Source organism: Chiloscyllium plagiosum, chromosome 9 (assembly GCF_004010195.1).
Source record: "Chiloscyllium plagiosum isolate BGI_BamShark_2017 chromosome 9, ASM401019v2, whole genome shotgun sequence".
Classification (NCBI taxonomy): Eukaryota; Metazoa; Chordata; class Chondrichthyes; order Orectolobiformes; family Hemiscylliidae; genus Chiloscyllium; species Chiloscyllium plagiosum.
Window position 1 is genome coordinate 29,158,998 of NC_057718.1, and position 20,949 is coordinate 29,179,946.

Sequence of the window (20,949 nt, forward strand, 5' to 3'; positions counted from 1 at the left end):
ATATTATTACAATCATAGATCTGACAATCCCATTCTTTAAGGGTGAATACCACCAGCACAGTAGCAGAGCTAACGACCTTTGAGGATCTGCTTCTTAATTTAATGCCTTACTAACTACACAGAACCACAGACTATGATGGTGCGCTTGGAAAAGAGAAAAGCTGCAAAATTGGGACTGCATGGTTGCTGGGGACATTTCCCAAAAAAGCGGCTGGGATGGGGATCAGCTGTTTGCACTGTGTGCAGTTCTGGTCGCCCTACTATAAGAAGGATATTTTTAAGTTGGAAAGGGTCCAGAAAAGATTTACCAGGACGTTGCCGAGACTGATGGGTTTGAGTTATAAGAAGAATCTGGGTAGGCTGCGACCTTTTTCACTAGAGCTTAGGAAATTGAGGGTTGACCTTATATGGGTTTCTAAAATCATGAGGGGCATGGATAAGATAATGAGCAATGTCTTCTCCCTAGGGTGAGGCGTTCAAAACTAGGTGGCATATAAAGATGAGGGGAGAAAGTTTTTAAAAAGGACATGAGCAGCAACATTTCTTATTCAGAGAGTGGTTCATGTTTGGAATGAACTGCCAAGGAAGTGATGGATGCAGGTACAATTACAGCAGTTAAAAGACATTTGGATAAGCACATGAATAGGAAAGTTTGGAGAGATATGGACCAAATACAGGCAAGTGGGACTAGTTTAGTTTGGGAACATGGTCAGCGTGGACTAGTTGGATTGAAGGTCTGTATGACTATATGACTCCATACTAAGCAGGCCTGCTACAGAGTGCCTTCTCACCCGAACACCATTTAAAATGATCGGAAGGCCAGTGGAGATAAATGGGAGCAGCCAGCAGCTTACCAGCAGACCGAATATTATTGACAAGGAGCTTCCCCTCTGATGCTTGGGGCCTGACTGTGTGATTCCTCCAAATTTATGAATTAAATTTGTCTGAGAATGCTTCCATGTGGAGACCCCTCCCTACCTCCTATCTGCCTTAGCAGCCCCCTCTTTCTTGGTGAGGCTGTCAACACGCCAAAGCTGGTGGTCATGTGATTGGATGAACAGCATTAGAAGCCTGCCTGCGGTTCTCAATAGAAATTGGATGTGACGGACTGGGAGCTGTTTCAGGAAACCAGCTCCTCCACTCTTCTTCAAGGTGCCCATTTAATCCTACCATCTGGGTCCTATATCCCTCAAGAATTTCCTGCCCCATACCTCAGTATGATTCGCTGTTCTCAAGAAATGATAAAACTTGAAAAAGATGAAATGCTGTTGACATTATAATTGCAACCCAGACAATGAAGGATCAACCCTACTGAATTCTATGCTTAAATTGTGACCACACACGCATACACTACACAAGTGCAGAATCTCAGGGAGGCTTGCACAGAGAATTACAGCAACTGCAAGTGGGGCACCTCTTCCAAAAGAAAACAGAAAAGATCAACATGCCTTTTTTTTCATATTTGGGGCAGGTAAGTTATCAGAATGGAGCTGGGAACAGGTGGTGAATCTGCTTTTCCAGACACAAAATGGTGCCTAGCATGAAGCAGGAATGATGCAGTTAGGTCGGGTGTAGCAGAAGCAGAATGAATCTGGTCAAGAAGAAATAATCCATGAGCATACCATCTCTAATCTGTAAACTTAAAAAAAAGGTTCTGTACTAAGGGTTGTTATGGTAACAACTAATTACTTTTGAAACAGATTTACAAAATGACTCTTTTACCCCCTGTTACCAAATATCACAATGAGAATTGATCCCAAATAGTAATTATCCAGTCTCTAGCCCCTCAACCCTTTAACAAGATTGCACATTTGAAAGAGTTGACAAAGAATACAAAAGTAATAATTCTCCTTGAAAATTTTGGGAGAAGGTTCTCAACTGTGAGTGCAGTTTGATTATACCACAGAAACTTTATTAGAGGCTATAGAGGCCAATGCAGATCCTGTCAGTAATAATTAACTTTCCCGACTCCAGCTACCACCTCTGCAGCATTGCTGATATGCCCATTTAAGTCTGTCTGTACTATAAATGATTAAAATAGATGAAATGCTGACTACATATTTAGCTGAGAGCCTCACAATCCACTGCAGTCTGAGGGAAAATGGCAATTTGCCAGTTGTCAAAAATCATGTGGTTGATTTTTCTCCTTTAGTACTTGCAGCTAATCTGCTTACTGGCTACAGCCCATAAAAATGAGAAGTAAGGGAGCTTGATAAAAACTGAAATAACCAGATAAGTTTTTTTTAATAAAAGCAAAAATCTGTGCAACATGGTGGTAATTTACATGCATTCCAATCAAATACCTCAACTCAACAACAACTTCTGTTGATTTTTGCTGTTCCTTCCCATTTCTCCTTCATTCCATGAGCTCTATTCCTCTTAGTGTACAAGATTCATGACAACACCTCAATGCTTTCATGTTTCTTCCCTATCCTCCTGTGGACAACATGCCAATGAAACAAGAACTCTGTCATACCTGAAACAGTTCATGATCCATATCATAATTATCAAAACATGTGGCAGCTAAGAATGCCGAACCCAAAAGGGTGTGCATCACTGGTACTGTCACAGATATTCATCATCTTTTAATTAGCAGGAAGGTGGAGGGTGGATTAGAAGAGGTAAATAACTGCAATAACATTCACAAGAAAATTAAGGTAAAATTCCCCAATTATCAAAAAATAATGAAGCGATGATCAGGAAGTCAATTTTGGAAGCTATAAGTAGATGATGTCCCTCATGATATTCAGGTAGATGTATTGTTTAACAGCAAAGTGTGAAGAGGGAAGCAACAGAATGCGCAAACAACAACATTTACTGTGTTAATAGCTATTAGTGGATTTCTTATGGCTTAGCTCAGAGAAAGTCACCACATAGCGAATTTCCCTCAGAGAAGATTTGTGATACTGTAGCAATGATCTACTGCAGCTGCTCAACAATGATGCCCTATCTAGACCATAAGGCTGAGGAGCAGAAATTAGGCCATTTCATTCTGCTCCGTCATTCAGTCACGACTGATGAGATTTTCTTTCAACCCCATTCTCCCTTTTTCTCCCTGTAACCCTTGATCCCCTTGACAATCAAGAACCTATCCATTTCTGTTTTAAATGTACTCAATGATCAGGTCTCCACAGCACTCTGTGGCAATGAATTCCACAGATTCACCACTCTCTGGCTGAAGATGTTTCTCCTTATCTCCATTCTAAAAAGTCTTCCCTTTACTCTGAGACTGTGCCTTCGGGTCCTAGTCTCTCGTGCCTATGGGAACATCTTCCAACCTCCACTCATTCCGTAAGTTTCAATTAGATACCGCCCCACCCACACCCCAGTCACCCCCCCCCCGCCCTCCTCCCAATCCTTCTAAATTCCGTTGAGTCCCAGAGTCCTCAAATGTCCCTCATATGTCAAAACCTTTCATTCTGGTCATAGAAGCGTGCAGTTGCTTACAACAATGTATCACAGAACAGGGATGCTGTATGCAAAATGTACGCTAACTTCTGCTCCTAGCTACCGAAATGAAATATATAAACAATTATGTGCACTTACCCAGTGTAAAGGTGCAATGCAGACCTTGGCAGCCATGAGTGGTATACTTGGATCACTGGGTTGGAGATTTGCACATTCTCTAAGAGCGGACACGGCCCTAGTTGACTGAAAATTAAAATGATGATTCAAAATTACTTCTTATTCGAGAACACATTTTACTTTCAAAATAATAGAGTTTCACACGATTTAGAGATAGATACAATGATGTCCAAAGAAACTGTGAAGTTTTAAAAAGAAATTTGAATTTCCAATTAATAGCTGAAAGGATAACACAAGATTTCACCTTTTAAACAAATTAAAAGCATAACCGAATAAAAATTTGCAGACAATGTATATTTTAAACTAAAGAACTTTCCAGTTTGCTTTTAACGCAACAAACAAACCCATTACCCAGGTATGCTTGACACTGTTCCTTAATTATTCAGATTGCTCAGAACTATTCCAAAATAATTCTAAAATCCTGAACCTTTACTCTTGATCTTTTCTTTTTCTAGCCTGAAACTTTTAAGCAACTACTATTTCCACAGTGAGGGATTTTCATGGCAATTTTCTCTTTCTCCACTGCAAGTTAGGCAAATCTTCCAGCCCTTAGGAATACCCCTGGAATCCTTCCTCTCCCAAAACACATTTCCATGGCAACATGAGTCATTCGGGCCTTGTATAGAAGTGCCAATCAGCTATCCTTGTGAATGTTCTCTTATCTTGCAAGTAAATGGCATTTAAAGCATAATGTTTTATAACTCAACATTCTCAACATCTTGGAACTTTGAGACAATGGCAGCAATCTGTATTTTCATTGGTTAGACTGCTAGTCTTCAAAGTGTGCCCACCCAACCTAAACTCTTTCAACAGCCACATCCTACTGGCCTGTTGTTAGGGAGATGTTAAAGGTCACATGGTCCCTTTCAATTTACCCTAAATTAGAGGCAAAGGTCAACAGATGACTATGTTACAAACTTCATAACTGTATGACATAATTAAAATGCAGCATGTAAAACCTGACATTAATAACCATCTGAAAAAAATGTTTATATTTCTCATTGACATTTTGCATTTACAACTGAACCATTTTGAAAAAGCTACACAGAGACTGGTAACCCATCACCAATTCACTCTTTATTTACACGTCCATAATACACTTAGCTGTGGCCAGCCGGCTCGGACTCAATCCCTGAATGGAGGAGATTATAAATTACCCGACTTATTTTGGTCAGCCAGGGCTTCCTGATTGACCCAGGTTCACAACCCCAATCAAGGATTTTTGGTCAACAAGATACACCTCGTTCCAATACACATTTCCTGAGTAAAACATTTGGTATAAAACCAATGTTGAGCCAGAAAAGGAAAGAGACAGGATAGCCATTCTTTAGTCAGTATCACTCATTCTGTCTGACTAGGTTTCTCTTCTATCTTTCCTCTCTTAAAAGGCAAGGCCACTAAGGTAGAGGCCACTCATGGAGGATGATATTTCACAAGCAAAAGCAGAACCTTGGCATACCTCACTCAAATGACCACTCAATATATACAGGCATAAGTAATTAGCATCGGGGCACCATTCAATTATGTATCGGGGCAGGGAGTCTGGGGAATATCACAACCATCCTCATATGATGTCCATAAAAATTCCAGAAAGAAGCAATGATGTGTCAAACAGGAAATAGAGCCCTAGATTGTTTTTGTTTCGCTAATGATGTGTTAGTGAAATTAACTTTAACATCCTGTCCTACCTACAGTGAAATTAGCAAAGTCACACCCAATGTTACTTGATTTACCACCAAGTCATCAGGGTGCCCTTCCTTACTCTGGTTTGCTTTAAATTCAAGTGCTATGTTGAGATGGTATCACCAAGGGTATCCTTTGAAAACCAAAAGGAATCATTAATACCCTGATGTTTTACTCTTCAATCTCCTAGGACAATTTCAGTGTGAACTGAAATAAAAACCTGTTTACACAGGTTCTTCAGAAATGCACTCATCGCTTGTCAAAGTTACAGAAGGAATTAGGACAGCCATTACAGCAATTTGGGATCTGTTTTCTTCCATCAACTGCTTTGGGCTATTTGCTTGCATAGAAATTGCTGAAGACATCACCTGATCAGCAAACTAGGAGCCACCACAGTCTGTCAGTTGAAATAAACATGCATAAATTGCCATGATTTACCCAGCACACTTCACTTTAACCACAGAGTTATTGATGCTCTGACGATTAGAACTGAGTGTTCCCAGGCAGGTTCACAAGCAACATCATCAACAAAGCACTTACCATTCAAATGAATATATTCCAAATCTTAGACAAAAGTGACAGGCAGAAAATGATAGACTGCTAGTGTTTAATTATAATTCATTAAAATGGTTTGACTTTTATAAATGAGATCATGGTGACATTTAAAATGTAAACAGTCATTTGTACCAGAGATTCTTCTCTCAATTGGGGCCAATTGACTGATGCAGAATTAAACAAATATGAAAAGTTAGCCCTGCTATCCAGTTCAGGTTAAATGATGAAATCATAGAATCATACAAACATAAAATCTTTACAGTGCAGAAGCAGGTCATTTAGCCTATTGAGGCCACACTGACTCTCCGAAGAACATCATACCCAGGCCCACCCCCTTACCATATCCCTGTAACCCTGCATTTCTCATGGCTAATCAACCCAGCCTGCACATCTCTGGACACTATGGGCAATCCAGCATGGCCAATCCACCTAACCTGCGCATCTTTGAAATAATTACAGACTGACACAATCTTCAATCTACAGCAGCTGCCATAAACTGTGGCTTCTCTTATTTATTCATTCATTCAATCATTCATGGGACACGGGCATTGCTTGCTCTGCTGGCATTGATTCTCTGTATCTACTTGCCCCCAAGGTGGAGGTGATGGTGAGCTTCTTTCCTGAACCATTGCAATCTATTTGGCGTGGGTAACTGCCCCACAATATGTTTCAGAGGGAATTGCAGGATTTTGAAGGAACTGCAATGTATTTCCAAGTCAGGATGGTGAATGGAAACCTTGCAAATGGCAGTGCTCCATTTATCTGCTGCAATCATGGGTTTGGAAGGTGTGGTCTAAGGAAGCTTTGCAAATTTCTGCAATGCATCTTGTAGATACCACTCACTGCCACCAATGTGCATGGGTGATGAAGGGAGTGAATGTGCGAGGTTGTGGTTAGGGTCCCAATTTTTCCTGAATGGTGTTGAGCTTTCCAATTGATTTTGGAGCTGCAACATTCCAGGAATATAGAGACTATTCTATCAGAGCACTGGCTTTGGCGAGTAAGATCGGCTTTTCAGAGACAGGAGATTGTCACTCGTCACAGAATTTCTTGACGATAACCTCTAGTTCAGTTTCTGATTGATGGTTACACCAGAAATGCTGTCAGTGGGGATTCAGTGATGGTAATGCAACAGAACATCAAATGACAATGGTTAGGGTCATTTGAGATGGCCATTGCATTTGTGTGGCATGAATGTTATGTGCCTCTATCAGTCCAAGTTGGAAATGTTATCTAAGTCTTACTGCACTTGAACTCAAGCTGCTTCAGCATCTGAGAAGTTGCAAATGATGCTGAATATTATCCAATCACCAGTAAACATCCCCACTGATGATCTGACGCTAGAAGGAAGGTCATTGATGCACCAGCTGTATATGGTTGGGTCTAAGACACTGCCCTCAGCAAAAACTTTCTTTAATTCACTCGTGAGACATGGCTGTCACTGACTGGCCAGCATTTATAGCCCGTACCTAGTTGCCTTTGAACTAAATGACTTGCTAGACCATTTCAGAAGGCAGTTGAGAGTCAATCACATTACTGTTGGTCTGGAGTCACAGGTAGGCTATACCAAGTGAGGTTGGAACATTTCCTTCCCTGAAGCACATTAGTGAGCCAGATGGGCTTTTCTGACAATGGTTTCATGGTCATTACCAGTCATTCTTGAATTCAAATTCAACCATCTACCATGGCGAGATTCAAACCCAGGTCTTCTGAACATAGCTGAGTTTCTGGATTAATAGCAATAGTAAACTGTAGTGATGTCTTGGAACTGAGATGACTGTCTTCCAACACACACTTCCTTTGTGCTCGGTTTTTCTCCAACCAGTGAAGAGTCTCAAGCACCCTTAATTTTATTTGCTCTACCAATGTCAACTGTGTCTTCTGCCGTCAAGGTCATAAGCTCTGGAATTCCCTTCCAAAATCTCTCTGCTTCTCTTCCTCTCTTTCCACCCTTCAAGATGTGCTCAAAAATTTATATTTTTCAACAAGTTTTTATAATATGTCCTTCTGTGGTTCACTGACAAATGTTGCTTTATGGCATTCCATGGGACATTTAGATTTTCATGATGATGAGTGTGTGGAAGCTTAAAGAAGTATAATTACAAGGGAATCTGGATACAGCTAGCTGGATTGAACCAGGAAAGGAGTTTAGCAGCAAAGACTGTTGAAGGGTTGAAGGCTGAAGAAGGGTTACACCCAAAACGTTGGCTTCTCCATCTCCTGATGCTGCCTGGCTTGCTGTGTTCTTCCAGCCACCTGCTTGTCTGGTTGAGAAACAATGGCAGATATTTAAGAAAATATGTTATGGGTTCAAAGTAAGGATATGTCACAGTAAGGAAGAAGAATTCTACAAATGGAATAAACCAGCCATGGCTAACCAGGGAAATTTAGAGCAGTATTAAATTGAAAGGAAAAAACATACAATCTAGCAAATATTAGTGGTAAGCCAAAGGATTGGAAAAGTTTAAAAAACACAAACAAAAGACAACCAAAAAGTAATAAAGAGAAGATAATCTTTGAGGGCAATCTTTAAAAGTAAGATCAAGACAGACAGCCAGAGCTTCTTTAAATATATAAGGAAGCGAGAGGTCAAAGTAGACATAGGCTTCTTAGAGAACATGGTAGAGAAAATAATAATGGGGAACGAGGAAATGGCAGGGGAGTTTAATAAATGCTTGTACCAGTTTTTCTAGTGAAACACACTAATAGAATTGTAAAATTATTAAATAAATAAATGACAAAGGAGGAGAAGAAATAAACACTACATATATAACTAGAGAAAAAGTGCTGCAGAAAGTAAAGGGGCTAAAGACTGAAATCCCTGGGACCTGATGGGATGCATCCTAGGATGTTAAAGTTAATAGCTACAGAGATAGTGAATGCACTGGAAAAGTTCCAGGAAATTCTAGAGAAGTTCCAGATAATTGGAAAAAGATCAATGTAACACATTTATTTAAAAAGAGAAGGAAACAGAAACAGGCAACTATAGGTCAATTAGATTAATGAATATTATTGGGAAAATGTTAAGAGTTTATTATAAAAGATCTAACAGCACAGCATTTAGAAATATATAACATGATCAAACAGTCAGCATAACTTCACGAAGTGAAAACCAAGCTTGTTAAATTTATCAAAGTTCCTTGATGGAACAAGCAGAATAGATAAAGGGGAAGCAGTGAAGGTAATGTATTTGAATTTTCAGCAAGCTAGTGATAAGGTACCATACATTAGGGTACTTAATAGGATAGGGTGCATGGTGTTGGAAGTAGTGAACCATTAAAGACAGAGATGGGACAAAGGGGGCATTTTCAGGATGATAACCTGTAATCAGTGAAGTGCTGGGACCACACTTATTTTCAATATATATTACTGATTCGGATGAGAAAAGTAAAATGTATTATTGACAAGTTTACAGATGACACAAAAATGAGGGTGGAAGAAGGCAAGTAGGAGGATGATACAAAAAGACCACGGAGGGATATAGACAGGTTAAACAATTGGACCAAAACTTGTAGATGGAATGTAATGCGGGAAAATGGAAGGTTATGTACTTTGATAGGAAGAATAGAGAAGCTGAATATTATTTAATTGGAGACAAACTGTAGGAAGCTATAGAACAGAGGAATTTGGGAGTCTTCATCCAGGAGTATCCAAATTCAGCAAGTAATCGAAGGGCAATGGAATACTGACCCTTATTTCAAAGGGAATGGGGTACAAAAATAGCGTGGTCTCATTTAAAACATATGCAAAGCCGTAGTCAGACCACAGCTGGAAGACAGTGTTGGGCCATTTATCTGAGCTACACTGACACTGGAGACAACACAGGCTTAACCTGGGTAATGAGCAATTATATTATGAGAAAAGGTTGAGTAGGTTAGGTCTGTACACATTAGAGTTTAGAAGAATGACAAGTGATCTTATTGAAATGTGCAGGATTCTTAGATGACTTGACAGGGTAGATGCAGAAATGTTGTTTCCACTGTTGGAGAGTCGAGGACCACAGGGCATAATCTCAGAATAAGGTGTCACCCATTTAAGACTGAGGTGAAAAAGAATTGCTTTTTCCACAGACTAGTGAGTCTGCAGAATTCTTTACTGCAGAGGGCCGCTGAGGCTGAATTATTAATTATATTCCTGGCTGAAAGGGACAGAATTTTCATCAGTAAGGGAATGAAGGAGTATGGGGAAAAGGCAGGAAAGTGGATTTAAAAACATTCAAAAAATGCAGAACAATATTCCATACAGGAATATGGACAGTTAAATAAAGATCTGGAACTTACAGGTTGTCAGACAAAAGGCTACATGGGAACACCACCATCTACAAGTTCTCCTTCAAGTCACTCACCATCGTGACTTGGAAATACATCACTGTTCCAAATACATCCAGGACCAAAAAAAGACTGCTCTGAGTGTCAAACAGCAAGTTCTGGCATAATTCACCAAATTTGCAGCTAATTTTTATAATTCAATGATCCAGAAAAACACAGATTTAACACAAGTGGCAAAAAGTGAAAAAAGGAAAGAAAAACAAATTCCACAATGAGTTATGGTTTGCAATGTGCTGCCTGAGCATGTACTGGAAGCAGATTTAATAATGTATCTCTGAGGTTAGATGGGTGCACTCATTCCCTTCTAGCCCCAGTTCTCTAATGGTGACAACAAATTTTAAATTCAACCACAGAGTGGTGAATATGATCATTAATTGGTTTAGAATATGTCTGGTGTAGTATTGGAAACAGTTCAGCTAGGTTCCTTTCATCAATAGTGAATAACTAGATTATTACAAATAGAAGTTATTCATACAAATTGCAAAGACTTTTGACAATAAAAGGTTTATACTGTACATAAATATGAATGATTTATATTCTAAATTTCAGACTTAACATGAAACAAATGTAGGTAATAGACAAATGATGGTTGAACAGACCACAATATATAGTACAACAAATAGCAATCAAGAAAAGTTTCACAAATTTCCTAGCAATTCCTTCCCAACTCTCCAAAAGACATTGGTAGTGGTGTAAGCCACCAAACATTATTAAAATGTTACAAGGAATTTTATGTTTGATTAGATGCCTTGCAACTCCCTCAAGAGCCAATCCTTCATGGACTGCCTCAATAACTGCTCATTCGAGTGGTTCATCTTCCTTTCCTCAAACTACACTCCTCTGGAACTTTGGGAAATGGTGAGCGGCCTCCTTGAGCTACTGCTGCCTTTGTGCTGTAGGTAGATGCACAGTGCCACTGCAGAGGGAGTTCGAAGATTTCGATCCAATGACAGTGAAGGAACAGTGATGTATTTCCAAGTCACGATGGTGAGTGACTTGAAGGGGAACTTGAAGATGGTGATGTTCCCATGTGTCTGTTGCCCTCATTCTTCTACATGAAAGTGGTCATGGGTATGGGAGGTGCTGTCCAAAGACCTTTGGTAAATTTCTCTAGTGCATCTTGTAGATAGTACACACTGCTGTTACTGAGCCTTGGTGGTGGAGGGAGTGGATGCTTGTGTAGACTGCACCAATCAAGCAGGCTGCTTTGTTTTTGATGTGTCAAGCTTCTTGTGTATTATTAGAGCTGCACTCATCCAGGCAAGTGGGGAGCATTGTTAAAATGTTCAGGGTACATTGAGCACACAGCATAAAAATGCATACAACCAAAAAAAGCCACACCATAATAGCTTTCAAAATGTAATTAGATAGATGCTTGAAGGAGTGAAATTTTCAGAGCTCTAGATAAAGAATAGGGAAATAGAACTAATTGGATATTTCTTTCAAAGTGACATAGGTATAATTAGCTAAATGACTTTTCTGTATGTTTTTATGATTCTATGCTTTCATTAGCTATCAAAGTGAGGTGTATTAATCTCAATTGCAACAATGTGCAAACATCAAGGCATCGATCACAGGTTGCAGCTCTGTTCCCTGAAGCATCAGAGGCTGAGGGGTGGGTGACCTTGTAGAGGTTTATAAAATCATGAAAGGCAAGGTTAGGGTAAATAGACAAGGTAGGGGAGTCAACAACTAGAGAGCATAGGTTTCAGTTGAGAGGGGTAAGATTTAAAAGGGTTCTGAGTGGCAGTGCCAATCAAGCAGAGGATGGAGGAAGTGGTGGAGGCTGGTATATATATGATGGATATATGAATAGGAAGGTTTAGAGGGATATGGGCCAAAGGGGACTAGATTTATTTAGGATATCTGATTGGCATGGACGAGTTGGACAGAAGGGTCTGTTTCTGTGCTGTACACCTCTATGACTCTGTATTGTCCTCCTTGTCTAATCACATTAAATATAGGAATCCTACTAAGAAGTTAACGGTAAAACCTTTCAATGGTAATTTGACAACCGACAGAAGCTCATGAAAGCCTAATTGGCAGCAGGAAAATCAACAAAATTCAATACTATAGGCAAGACCTATGACTATTTCTCATTTGTGATGGTTCTTTTGATGCTGTAAGCAAAATAACCCAGGGTAGAAAAATCAAGGCTTATGAAAACCTAGGCTTTGGAACCAGGTCCCTCTTTCCCTCCACTGAGTACCAACCAATATTATATATTTATAGTGATCATTAAAATAACGCAGGGACAGGGTGGGAAGGTTTGTTTTCATGAATTGCCCACGACAAATGTTTTTTTTAAAGTGAAGAAAAATTAAATATAAAGAGAAAAACATAAACAGTTTTGGGAAAAGGTGTACGGGAATAGACAGATACTTCAGAGTGGAGGCACAAGGTTGATAGGCTCTGAATTGTGAAATTCTAAGATCAGGCAACATCTCTTTGTATGTCAACAATTATGCAAAATAATGAAAAGCCTCTTTGCTTAACTCCCCAATATTTACTAAATTTAGCTATCAACTGCTTCTGCACAAAAACAAATCAACCGCAACTTTTGAAGGCAAACCTCTGGACAATTTAATATGTGACAAAATCCAAGAACCACATTCATCTTTAAGCTACCACAGAGCTAATATTATTAATTCACAGCAAGTTGAGACAGGAATTAGGCCAACATTCAGGGAACATTTTCAGTCCAGTCCCTTGGCTGCTTATTAAAGTAGGAAGACATAATTTTTGGACAAATGATCACTGGGGAAAATACAGTTATGCTAGTCATTTTGGCAAATGTGTTTAAAAACATTGTCATGGCCACACAATTATTAAAATACTCATATAAAGAATTAATATGCAAATCTGTCGTCACTTTATTGGTACAATTACCTCTGACTCTTCAAATAAAGATTATAAACTTTAATGAGTTAATTAGGTGTATTCAATAAATAATCCAGACATGAAATGATTAATAATTTATTCTACTGGCTGACCAAATCTAAGAGGTTTAGCACAATCAGCAGGAATTCCTCCTCACAAGAATGCATTTTGCTTTTCACTTTCTATCATTTACAAAACAAAGTCAACCTTCTATACTTCCACAGTGAATCACTGTGCAATTAGCAAGAAATAAGATCCAATGTTTCTCGACACTTACGAATAAAACAGCAACACTCTACAATAATTTGTCAGGAAAGGAAATATAAGTCACCTACTATTTCCAATTTTCTCCATTCCTGAAGGCATCAGGTACTGCTCGGATATAATTCAATAATTACGAAAAGCAGACTTCCATTTGTTTGCTCAAGTGAATGTTCCTCATGTCAAGACTGGGCAACATACTGGTGAGTTATGCAGGCCTGGCTGAACTCCATCCTGTTGATGTTATTTACCCACTTTATTTGACAGTCAATATCTAATGTTTGTTCCAGTTTAATGCATTCCCTTGCCTTTTAAACTCCTTCAATTTAGCATATTTTCCTTTCCAATCCTCAATCTTCCAGTTTCACGCCGCCTTTCCTTATCCCTTGTCAACAGCTTGAGGTGCACCCTTCCCCTCTCAATCTCTTTAGTGTAAAATGCTTCCTTCTTCCCCTCATCGTTATAGGATTAAACTTTTTCAATAATTTATATATTGACTTGGTTTAGCAAATAAAGAATTAAAATTATATTCTATATAATTGTGGTTAGTTGGTAAACAGTTTCAATGGGATCAAAGTCATTTGACAGGACAAAAGTAAGATTTGCTGTTCTGTTGCTTTATAGCTCAGGCTAAAGTAAACTCAGGCCTTTGAAATTAGACAGCAAAAACTGAATTTATGTTTTAAATTGGTTTGGTTTTGTGACCAAATCCCTTTGAGTGTAGAAGACTTTGAAACTAGGGTCTATAGTCAGTAATGTAGTTGTTTTGATCTTTTTAGATGTATCATCTGGGATGATATGACTGGAAGGTGACACTACATGCTCTAAACAGACACAACTTGCTTTACTGGTGCCATCTTATCTTGGTAGACAGCTATGGAATAGGCAAGCCTCGAGGAATAAATCATTATAAAAGGGGTGTCTTAATAAAGTCATTGGCAGGTAAAAGAATGATTCAAGGGATTGTGAGAAGTGATTGAAGGGATTGTGAGAAGTGATGTCAGTGACTGACCATTATACTTAAAGGAATCAATTGGGCATACACTACCTGGTTAGTCCAAGATTGACAATGAACTGTTCATACACTGTGCATGCATCACATAGCCAATTTTAGAAAAAAATCATGGAACAGCTGGACCAATCAGACCTCAGTCACTTGGAAAGGGTTAAGAGGATGTCCTTTTCCGTACTTCCGCACCCCAGCCAAATGAAACTGTTAGTATTCCATTGTGCAATGGCTGAGTTCACTATCTGGTTCAGTGTGATACAAGCCTAGCCTGTCCAACCTTTCCTGAGGCAATCCACCCATTCCAAGAATTAGTCCTGTAAATCTTCTCTAAACTGCCACCAACACATTTACATTCTTCCTCAAATGAGGAGACTAATATTATGTACAGTATTCCAGATATAGTCTCACCGGTGTCTTGCATAGCTTCCCTACTCTGTATTCAGTAACCTGCATGATAAAATTTCCTTTGTGATAAAAAAACTATTAACAATCCTAATTATTTGCTGCATCTAAACTCAAAACTTTTTGTGATTCATGTAGAGGACTCACAGCTACTTCTGCATCTCAGGACTCTGTATTCACTCACTGTATATATTATGCTATTTTATTCTTCTTGTCAAAATGAATAATTTCATATTTTTCCACATTATACTCCACATGCCACATCTTTGCCAACTCACTCAACTAAGCAATCTCTTCGTGTCCTCTTCATAACTTAATCTTCTATCAATCTTTGCGTCATCAGCCAACCTGGTAACAATACATTCATTCGCCCAAGACATGTATATAAATTGTAAAAAAATTGAGGCCTTAGCTTTAATCCTTGGAATTCCCTGGTTCTCATTTATCCACAGCACGTGTAACCCCCTCATATAACTCCAATAAATTGATCAAACATGATTTCCTTTTCACAAGATTATGTTATCTCTGCCTTATATGCCCTGCTATAACAACTTTAGTACTGGCTTCTAATGTTTTCCCATGACAGACGTTAAGTAAACTGATCTCCAGTTTCTTGCTGTTTGACTGTCTTCCTTTTGAATAAATGAGTTATGTTTGCTATCTTCCAATTCAATGGGATATTGCCCAAATCGGGTGGGAGGAGGGACTTTGAATAATTCAAAACATTGCATCAATTACCTCACTAGCCATTTATTTTAAGATCCAAGAATGTGTAGGATGAGGCCCATCAGGACCTGGACAATTGCCAACCCAAAGCTACAACAATTCACTCATTAACACTTCTCTAGTGATTGTAAGCATTCTACAAACTCATCAAGACGACCTTTGTCCATCTGACTTTTGTACGCAATAAGTAGATTAAAATCTCTTATAATTAGGACTGTGCATTTCTGACAGCTCTTCTTATGTTTTTATTTTGTTGTCCACCCTACTGTGTGGATACCATTTGGGTCCTATACATCACTGCCTCAAGTGACTTCTTGACTTTATAATGTTTCATTTCTACTCCGTGACTCCCTTGTTAGATACATACCCCTCACCAATCCAGCCTCCACCCCGGCACCTTCCCCTGTCACAAGAGATGTAAAACTGCGCCCATACCTCCACCCCTCACCTCCATGCAAGGCTCCAATGGATCCTTCCATTTCCAGCAGAGATTTTCTGGTACCTCCACACGTCATCTATTGTGTCCATTGCTCCCAAAGTGGCCTCCTCTATTTTGGGAAGATAGGACGCCAACTTGCGGAATGTTTTAGAAAACATCTCTGGGACATATGCACATTGGCTGAACACTTCAACTCCCTCTCCTACTCAGCCAAGAACACGTATGTCCTGGGTCTCCTCCTCCGCCAGATTCTAGTCTCCCAACGCCTGGAGGAAGAACACTTTATCTTCTGCCTTGGGACTCTCCAACCACACAGGATCAATGTTGATTTCATTGGTTTCCTCATTGCCCCTCCTCCCACCTTAACCCAGATCCAACCCTCCAACTCGGCACCATGCTCCTGAGCTATCCCACCTGTCCATCTTTCCCACCGATCCACTTCAGCCTCCACCCCGACCTATCACCATCACCCTGACCTTCATCTACCTATCGCATTCCCAGCTACGTTCCTACCAGGGCCCCCCCCATTTATCTCTCAGCCCCATTGGACCTCGCCCTACATTCCTGATGAACAGCTTATGCTCGTAACGTCGACTCTCCTGCTCCTCGGACGTTGCCTGACCGGCTGTGCTTTTCCAGTGCCACACTTTATGACTCTGATCTCCAGCATCTGCAGTCCTCACTTTCTTCTCATTTCTACTCAAACTGTATCCACAACTTGGTTCCCTGAACTCAGGTTATCCATCTCTGTTGTTCTTACACCATCACTAACTAATAAAAACACCCCTGCATTTTCTCCCATTTCTCTGTCATTCCTAAATGGCCTGTTTCCTTCACGTTTCAAGTCCAAATTCATGCAATCCTCCATCCACATCTCTGTAATGGCTAACAGATCAAACTTATACTCATTTCTGTTTACATTCTCAGTTCATCTGTTTTGTTATAAATACCATGTATATTCAAATGCAGAGCCTTTAGTTTTATTATTTAAGTCTCTTTGTAAATTCTAGTCAATCTGTTGTTTGATTCTTAGATTCACTTTCTACTCCTTCCTGTAATGATCTGTTTGTTGTATCCTGTATGAACATCTTTCTTTTTGGCATTGATTCTACTCTTCGATTAACCACAGCTTACCAAATTTGATCAAATTGATTATTGCAAACTGAAAATAAAAACCCTTTGTGACACTTTAAAAAATACTATCAGGACTTTGTAACACAGCAATTCCTAAAAGCTGGTCAATAATCGATTGCCCTCTCCTCTCTCTTTTAAAACTGCTGCTCCCAGCACAGTGAAATGTCATTCTGGAATATCTCAGGCTGTGGGTGACTGCACATACTCTTTCTGAGGCTGCTTGCCACTTATTTTGAAGTTCTTCAACTCCTTATGTACTGGAGCACCCATTTATTCACATTTGTACATGGTTCTAAGAGCTGCTTCTTTTTTGAGGCATTTTAGGTTAGATTAGATTAGATTAGTTAGATTAGATTACTTACAGTGTGGAAACAGGCCCTTCGGCCCAACAAGTCCACACCGACCCGCCGAAGTGCAACCCACCCATACCCCTACATTTACCCCTTACCTAACACTACGGGCAATTTAGCATGGCCAATTCACCTGACCTGCACATTTTTGGACTGTGGGAGGAAACTGGAGCACCCGGAGGAAACCCACGCAGACACGGGGAGAACGTGCAAACTCCACACAGTCAGTCGCCTGAAGCGGGAATTGAACCTGGGTCTCTGGCGCTGTGAAGCAGCAGTGCTAACCACTGTGCCACCGTGCCGTGTTGGAGGTGATCTCTTCAAATTCCAGGAGCAGTAATTCCTGTTTCATATGCTGTTGCATTAATCATAGAATCAATGCAGTGTGGAAACAGGCCCTTCGGCCCAACAAGTCCACACCGACCCTCCGAAGAATATCCCACCCAGAACCACTCCCCCAACCTATTACTCTACGTTTCCTCTGACTAATGCACATAACCTACACATCCCAGAGCACCATGGGCAATTTAGCATGGCCAATTCACTTAACTTGCATATCTTTTGAGTGTAGGAGAAAACCAGATCACTTAGAGGAAACCCATGCAGACACGGGGAGAATGTGTAAACTCCACACAGACAGTTGCCCAAGTCTGGAATCGAACCGGGGTCCCTGGTACTGTGAAGCAGCAGTGCTAACCACTGAGCCACTGTGCCCGTTTGTTTTGGAACTTTGGGGAAAAAAGTCAAAACAACGGTACATTTAAAAGGGAGAAAGTCAGACAAGAAGCAGGGAGCACATGGTCAGTGAGGGACAGAGAAAGAAACTTACACTACTGACTGACACAGCAGTGAATCTGCACAGTTACTGCCTTTGCTGTTTGAGTTCATGTATCTCTGGACATCGGAGTGCTTCTAGGAAAGTTTAAACAGTAAAATTCACAACTGAGGTTTAAGGAACCTGTGTAAGAGAGTTGACAGCACAGAAACAAATAAAAGTGCAGTTTTTAACGTGTAACCTTTCTGTAAATCTACAGTAGTGAGTACAGTGGGTTCTTTCCTGATTATATGTTTTATTGAAATTTGTCTTGGTTAAATATTAAAAATGTAAACCATATGTACTAAGTTGGTCCGGAGCACTGTTCTTTTTTTAAGAGTAAAAAGATAGTGTTATTTTCTGTGTCTGCAAATTTTGAAGGAGCAAAGATGGCCTTTATTATAGTGATACGCTCTTCCTGTCAGATGTGGGAGATTAGGGAATGTTTCCATGTTACTGATGATTATGTCTGCAGAAAATGTCTTTGGTTGCAAATCCTATCATATCGCATGGATCGGTTGGAGTGACAGTTAGAGGCAATGAGGAATTTACAAGAGCTAGGAGGTGTGTTGGATGCAGTTATAGGAAGGAAGAAAAGTAGCAGATAGAGTCAGTTAGATGCGTTAACTCCAGGAAAGGGAGGAGGGATAGGTAGGTAATGCAGGAGTCTTCTGTGGTTATCCCCGTTTCAAATAAGTATGCTGTTTTGGAAAATGTAGAGGGTGATGAACTCTCAGGGGAATGTCGCACAAACAGCCAAGTTTCTAGTATTGAGACTGGCTCTAATGTAATGAGGGGTACGTCGAAGGGTTCCAAGTGATCGATTGTGTTAGGGGACTCTCTAGTCAGAGGCACAGACAGACATTTCTGCGGCCAGCAGCAAAAATTTGAATGGTGTGTTACCTCCTTGATGCCATGATCAAGGATGTCTCAGAGAAGGTGCAGAATGTTCTCAAAGGGGAGAGGGACCAGTAGGAGATCATTGTGTACATTGGAACCAATGACATAGGAAGGGAAAAGGATGAGATTCTGAAGGGAGAATATAGAAATTTAGACAGGAATTTAAAAAGGAGGTCCACTATAGTAGTAATATCTGGGTTACTCCTGGTGCTACGAGCTAGTGAGGGTAGGTATAGGACGTTAGAACAGATGAATGTGTGGCTGAGGAGCTGGTGCAGGGGAGAAGGGTTCACATTTTTGGATCATTGGAATCTCTTCTGGGGTAGCGGTGACCTGTACAAGAAGGATGGACTGCACCTGAATTGGAAGGGAACTAATATACTGACAGGGGATTTGCTAGAGCTTTTCAGGCAGATTTAAACTAGTAAGGTGGGGGGTGGGACCCAGGGAGATAGCGACAAAAGAGATCAATCTGAGACTAGTACAGTTGAGAAAAGCAGCAAGTCAGTCACAGCAGACAGGGACAATGCAGAGAACAAGGTAGGACTGATAAATTAAACTGCATTTCCTTCAAAGCAAGAGGCCTAACAGGGAAGGCAAATTAACTCAGGGCATGGTTAGGAACATGTGACTGAGCTATCATAGCAATTACAGAAACGTGGCCCAGAGATGGACAGGACTGGCAGTTAATGTTTCAGGATACAACTGCTACAGGAAGGATAGAAAGAAGGGCAAGAGAGGATGGGGAGTAGCGTTTTTGATAAAGGATAACATTACTACTATACTTCGGGAGGACATTCCTAGGAATACATCCAGGGGATTTATTTGGGTGGAACTGAGAAATAAGAAAGGGATGATCACCTTAGTAGGATTGTATTATAGACCCAAATTGTCAGCAGGAAATTGAGAAACAATTATCTGCAAGAATAATAGGGTGGTTACGGTAGGGGACTTTATCTTTCCAAACTAGACTGGGACTGCCATAGTGTTAAGGTAGGGTACTCTAACTTTCCAAACACAGACTGGGACTGCCATAGTGTTGAGGGTTTAGATGGAGAGGATTTTGTTAAGTGTGTACATGAAAACTTTCTGATTCAGTATGTGGATGTACCTACCAGAGAAGGTACAAAACCTGACCTACTCTTGGGAAATAAGGCAGGGCAGGTGACTGAGGTGTCAGTGGGGGAGCACTTTGGAGCCAGCGACCATAATTTAAACATAGTGATGGAAAAGAATAGACCAGATCTAAAAGATGAAGTTCTAATTTGGAGGAAGGCTAATTTGGCTGCTATTAGGCAAGAACTTTCAAAAGCTGATTGGAGGCAGACGTTTACAGGTAAAATGGCGGCTGGAAAATGGGAAGCCTTCAGAAATGAGATCACGAGAGTTCAGAGACTATATATTCCTGTTAGGGTGAAAGATAAGGCTGGTATGTGTAGGGAATGCTGGCTGACTATAGAAATTGAGGTTTTGGTAAGGAAAAAGAAGGAAGCATATGTCAGGTATAGACAGGAGAGCTCAAGTGAATCTTTAGAAGAGTATAAAGGCAATTATAGTATACTTAAGAGGGAAATCAAGAGGGCAAAAAGGGGACATAAGACAGCTTTGGCAAATAGGGTTAAGGAGAATCCAAAGAGATTTTATAAATACATTAACAATAAAAGGGTAACTAGAAGAGAATAGATCCCTTCAAAGGTCAGCAAGGCAGCCTATGTGTGGAGCTGCAGGAGATGGGGGAGATACTAAAAGAGTATTTTGCATCAGTATTTATTGTGGAAGAGGGCATGGAATAAGTAGAATGTGTGGAAATAGATGGGGACTTTGTGAAAAATGTCCATATTTCAGAGGAGGTGGTGCTGAATATCTTGAAACACAAAGTGGAT

General features: G+C 40.1%; 1 protein-coding gene across 7 annotated transcripts in view; it reads right to left on the reverse strand.

Moving 5' to 3' along the window:
- The window catches only part of LOC122552723 (tetratricopeptide repeat protein 7A-like), a 421,938-nt gene that overhangs the window by 265,178 nt on the left and 135,811 nt on the right, over nt 1–20,949 (reverse strand). For all 7 annotated transcript variants that reach the window (XR_006312460.1, XR_006312459.1, XM_043695624.1 and 4 more), the window contains one exon: nt 3,547–3,651. Coding sequence is in view for 5 of the 7 variants with exons in the window: in XM_043695624.1 (XP_043551559.1) it covers nt 3,547–3,651 (105 nt within the window). In the remaining 2 variants the exon portion in view is untranslated. The remainder of the gene's footprint in view (nt 1–3,546; nt 3,652–20,949) is intronic.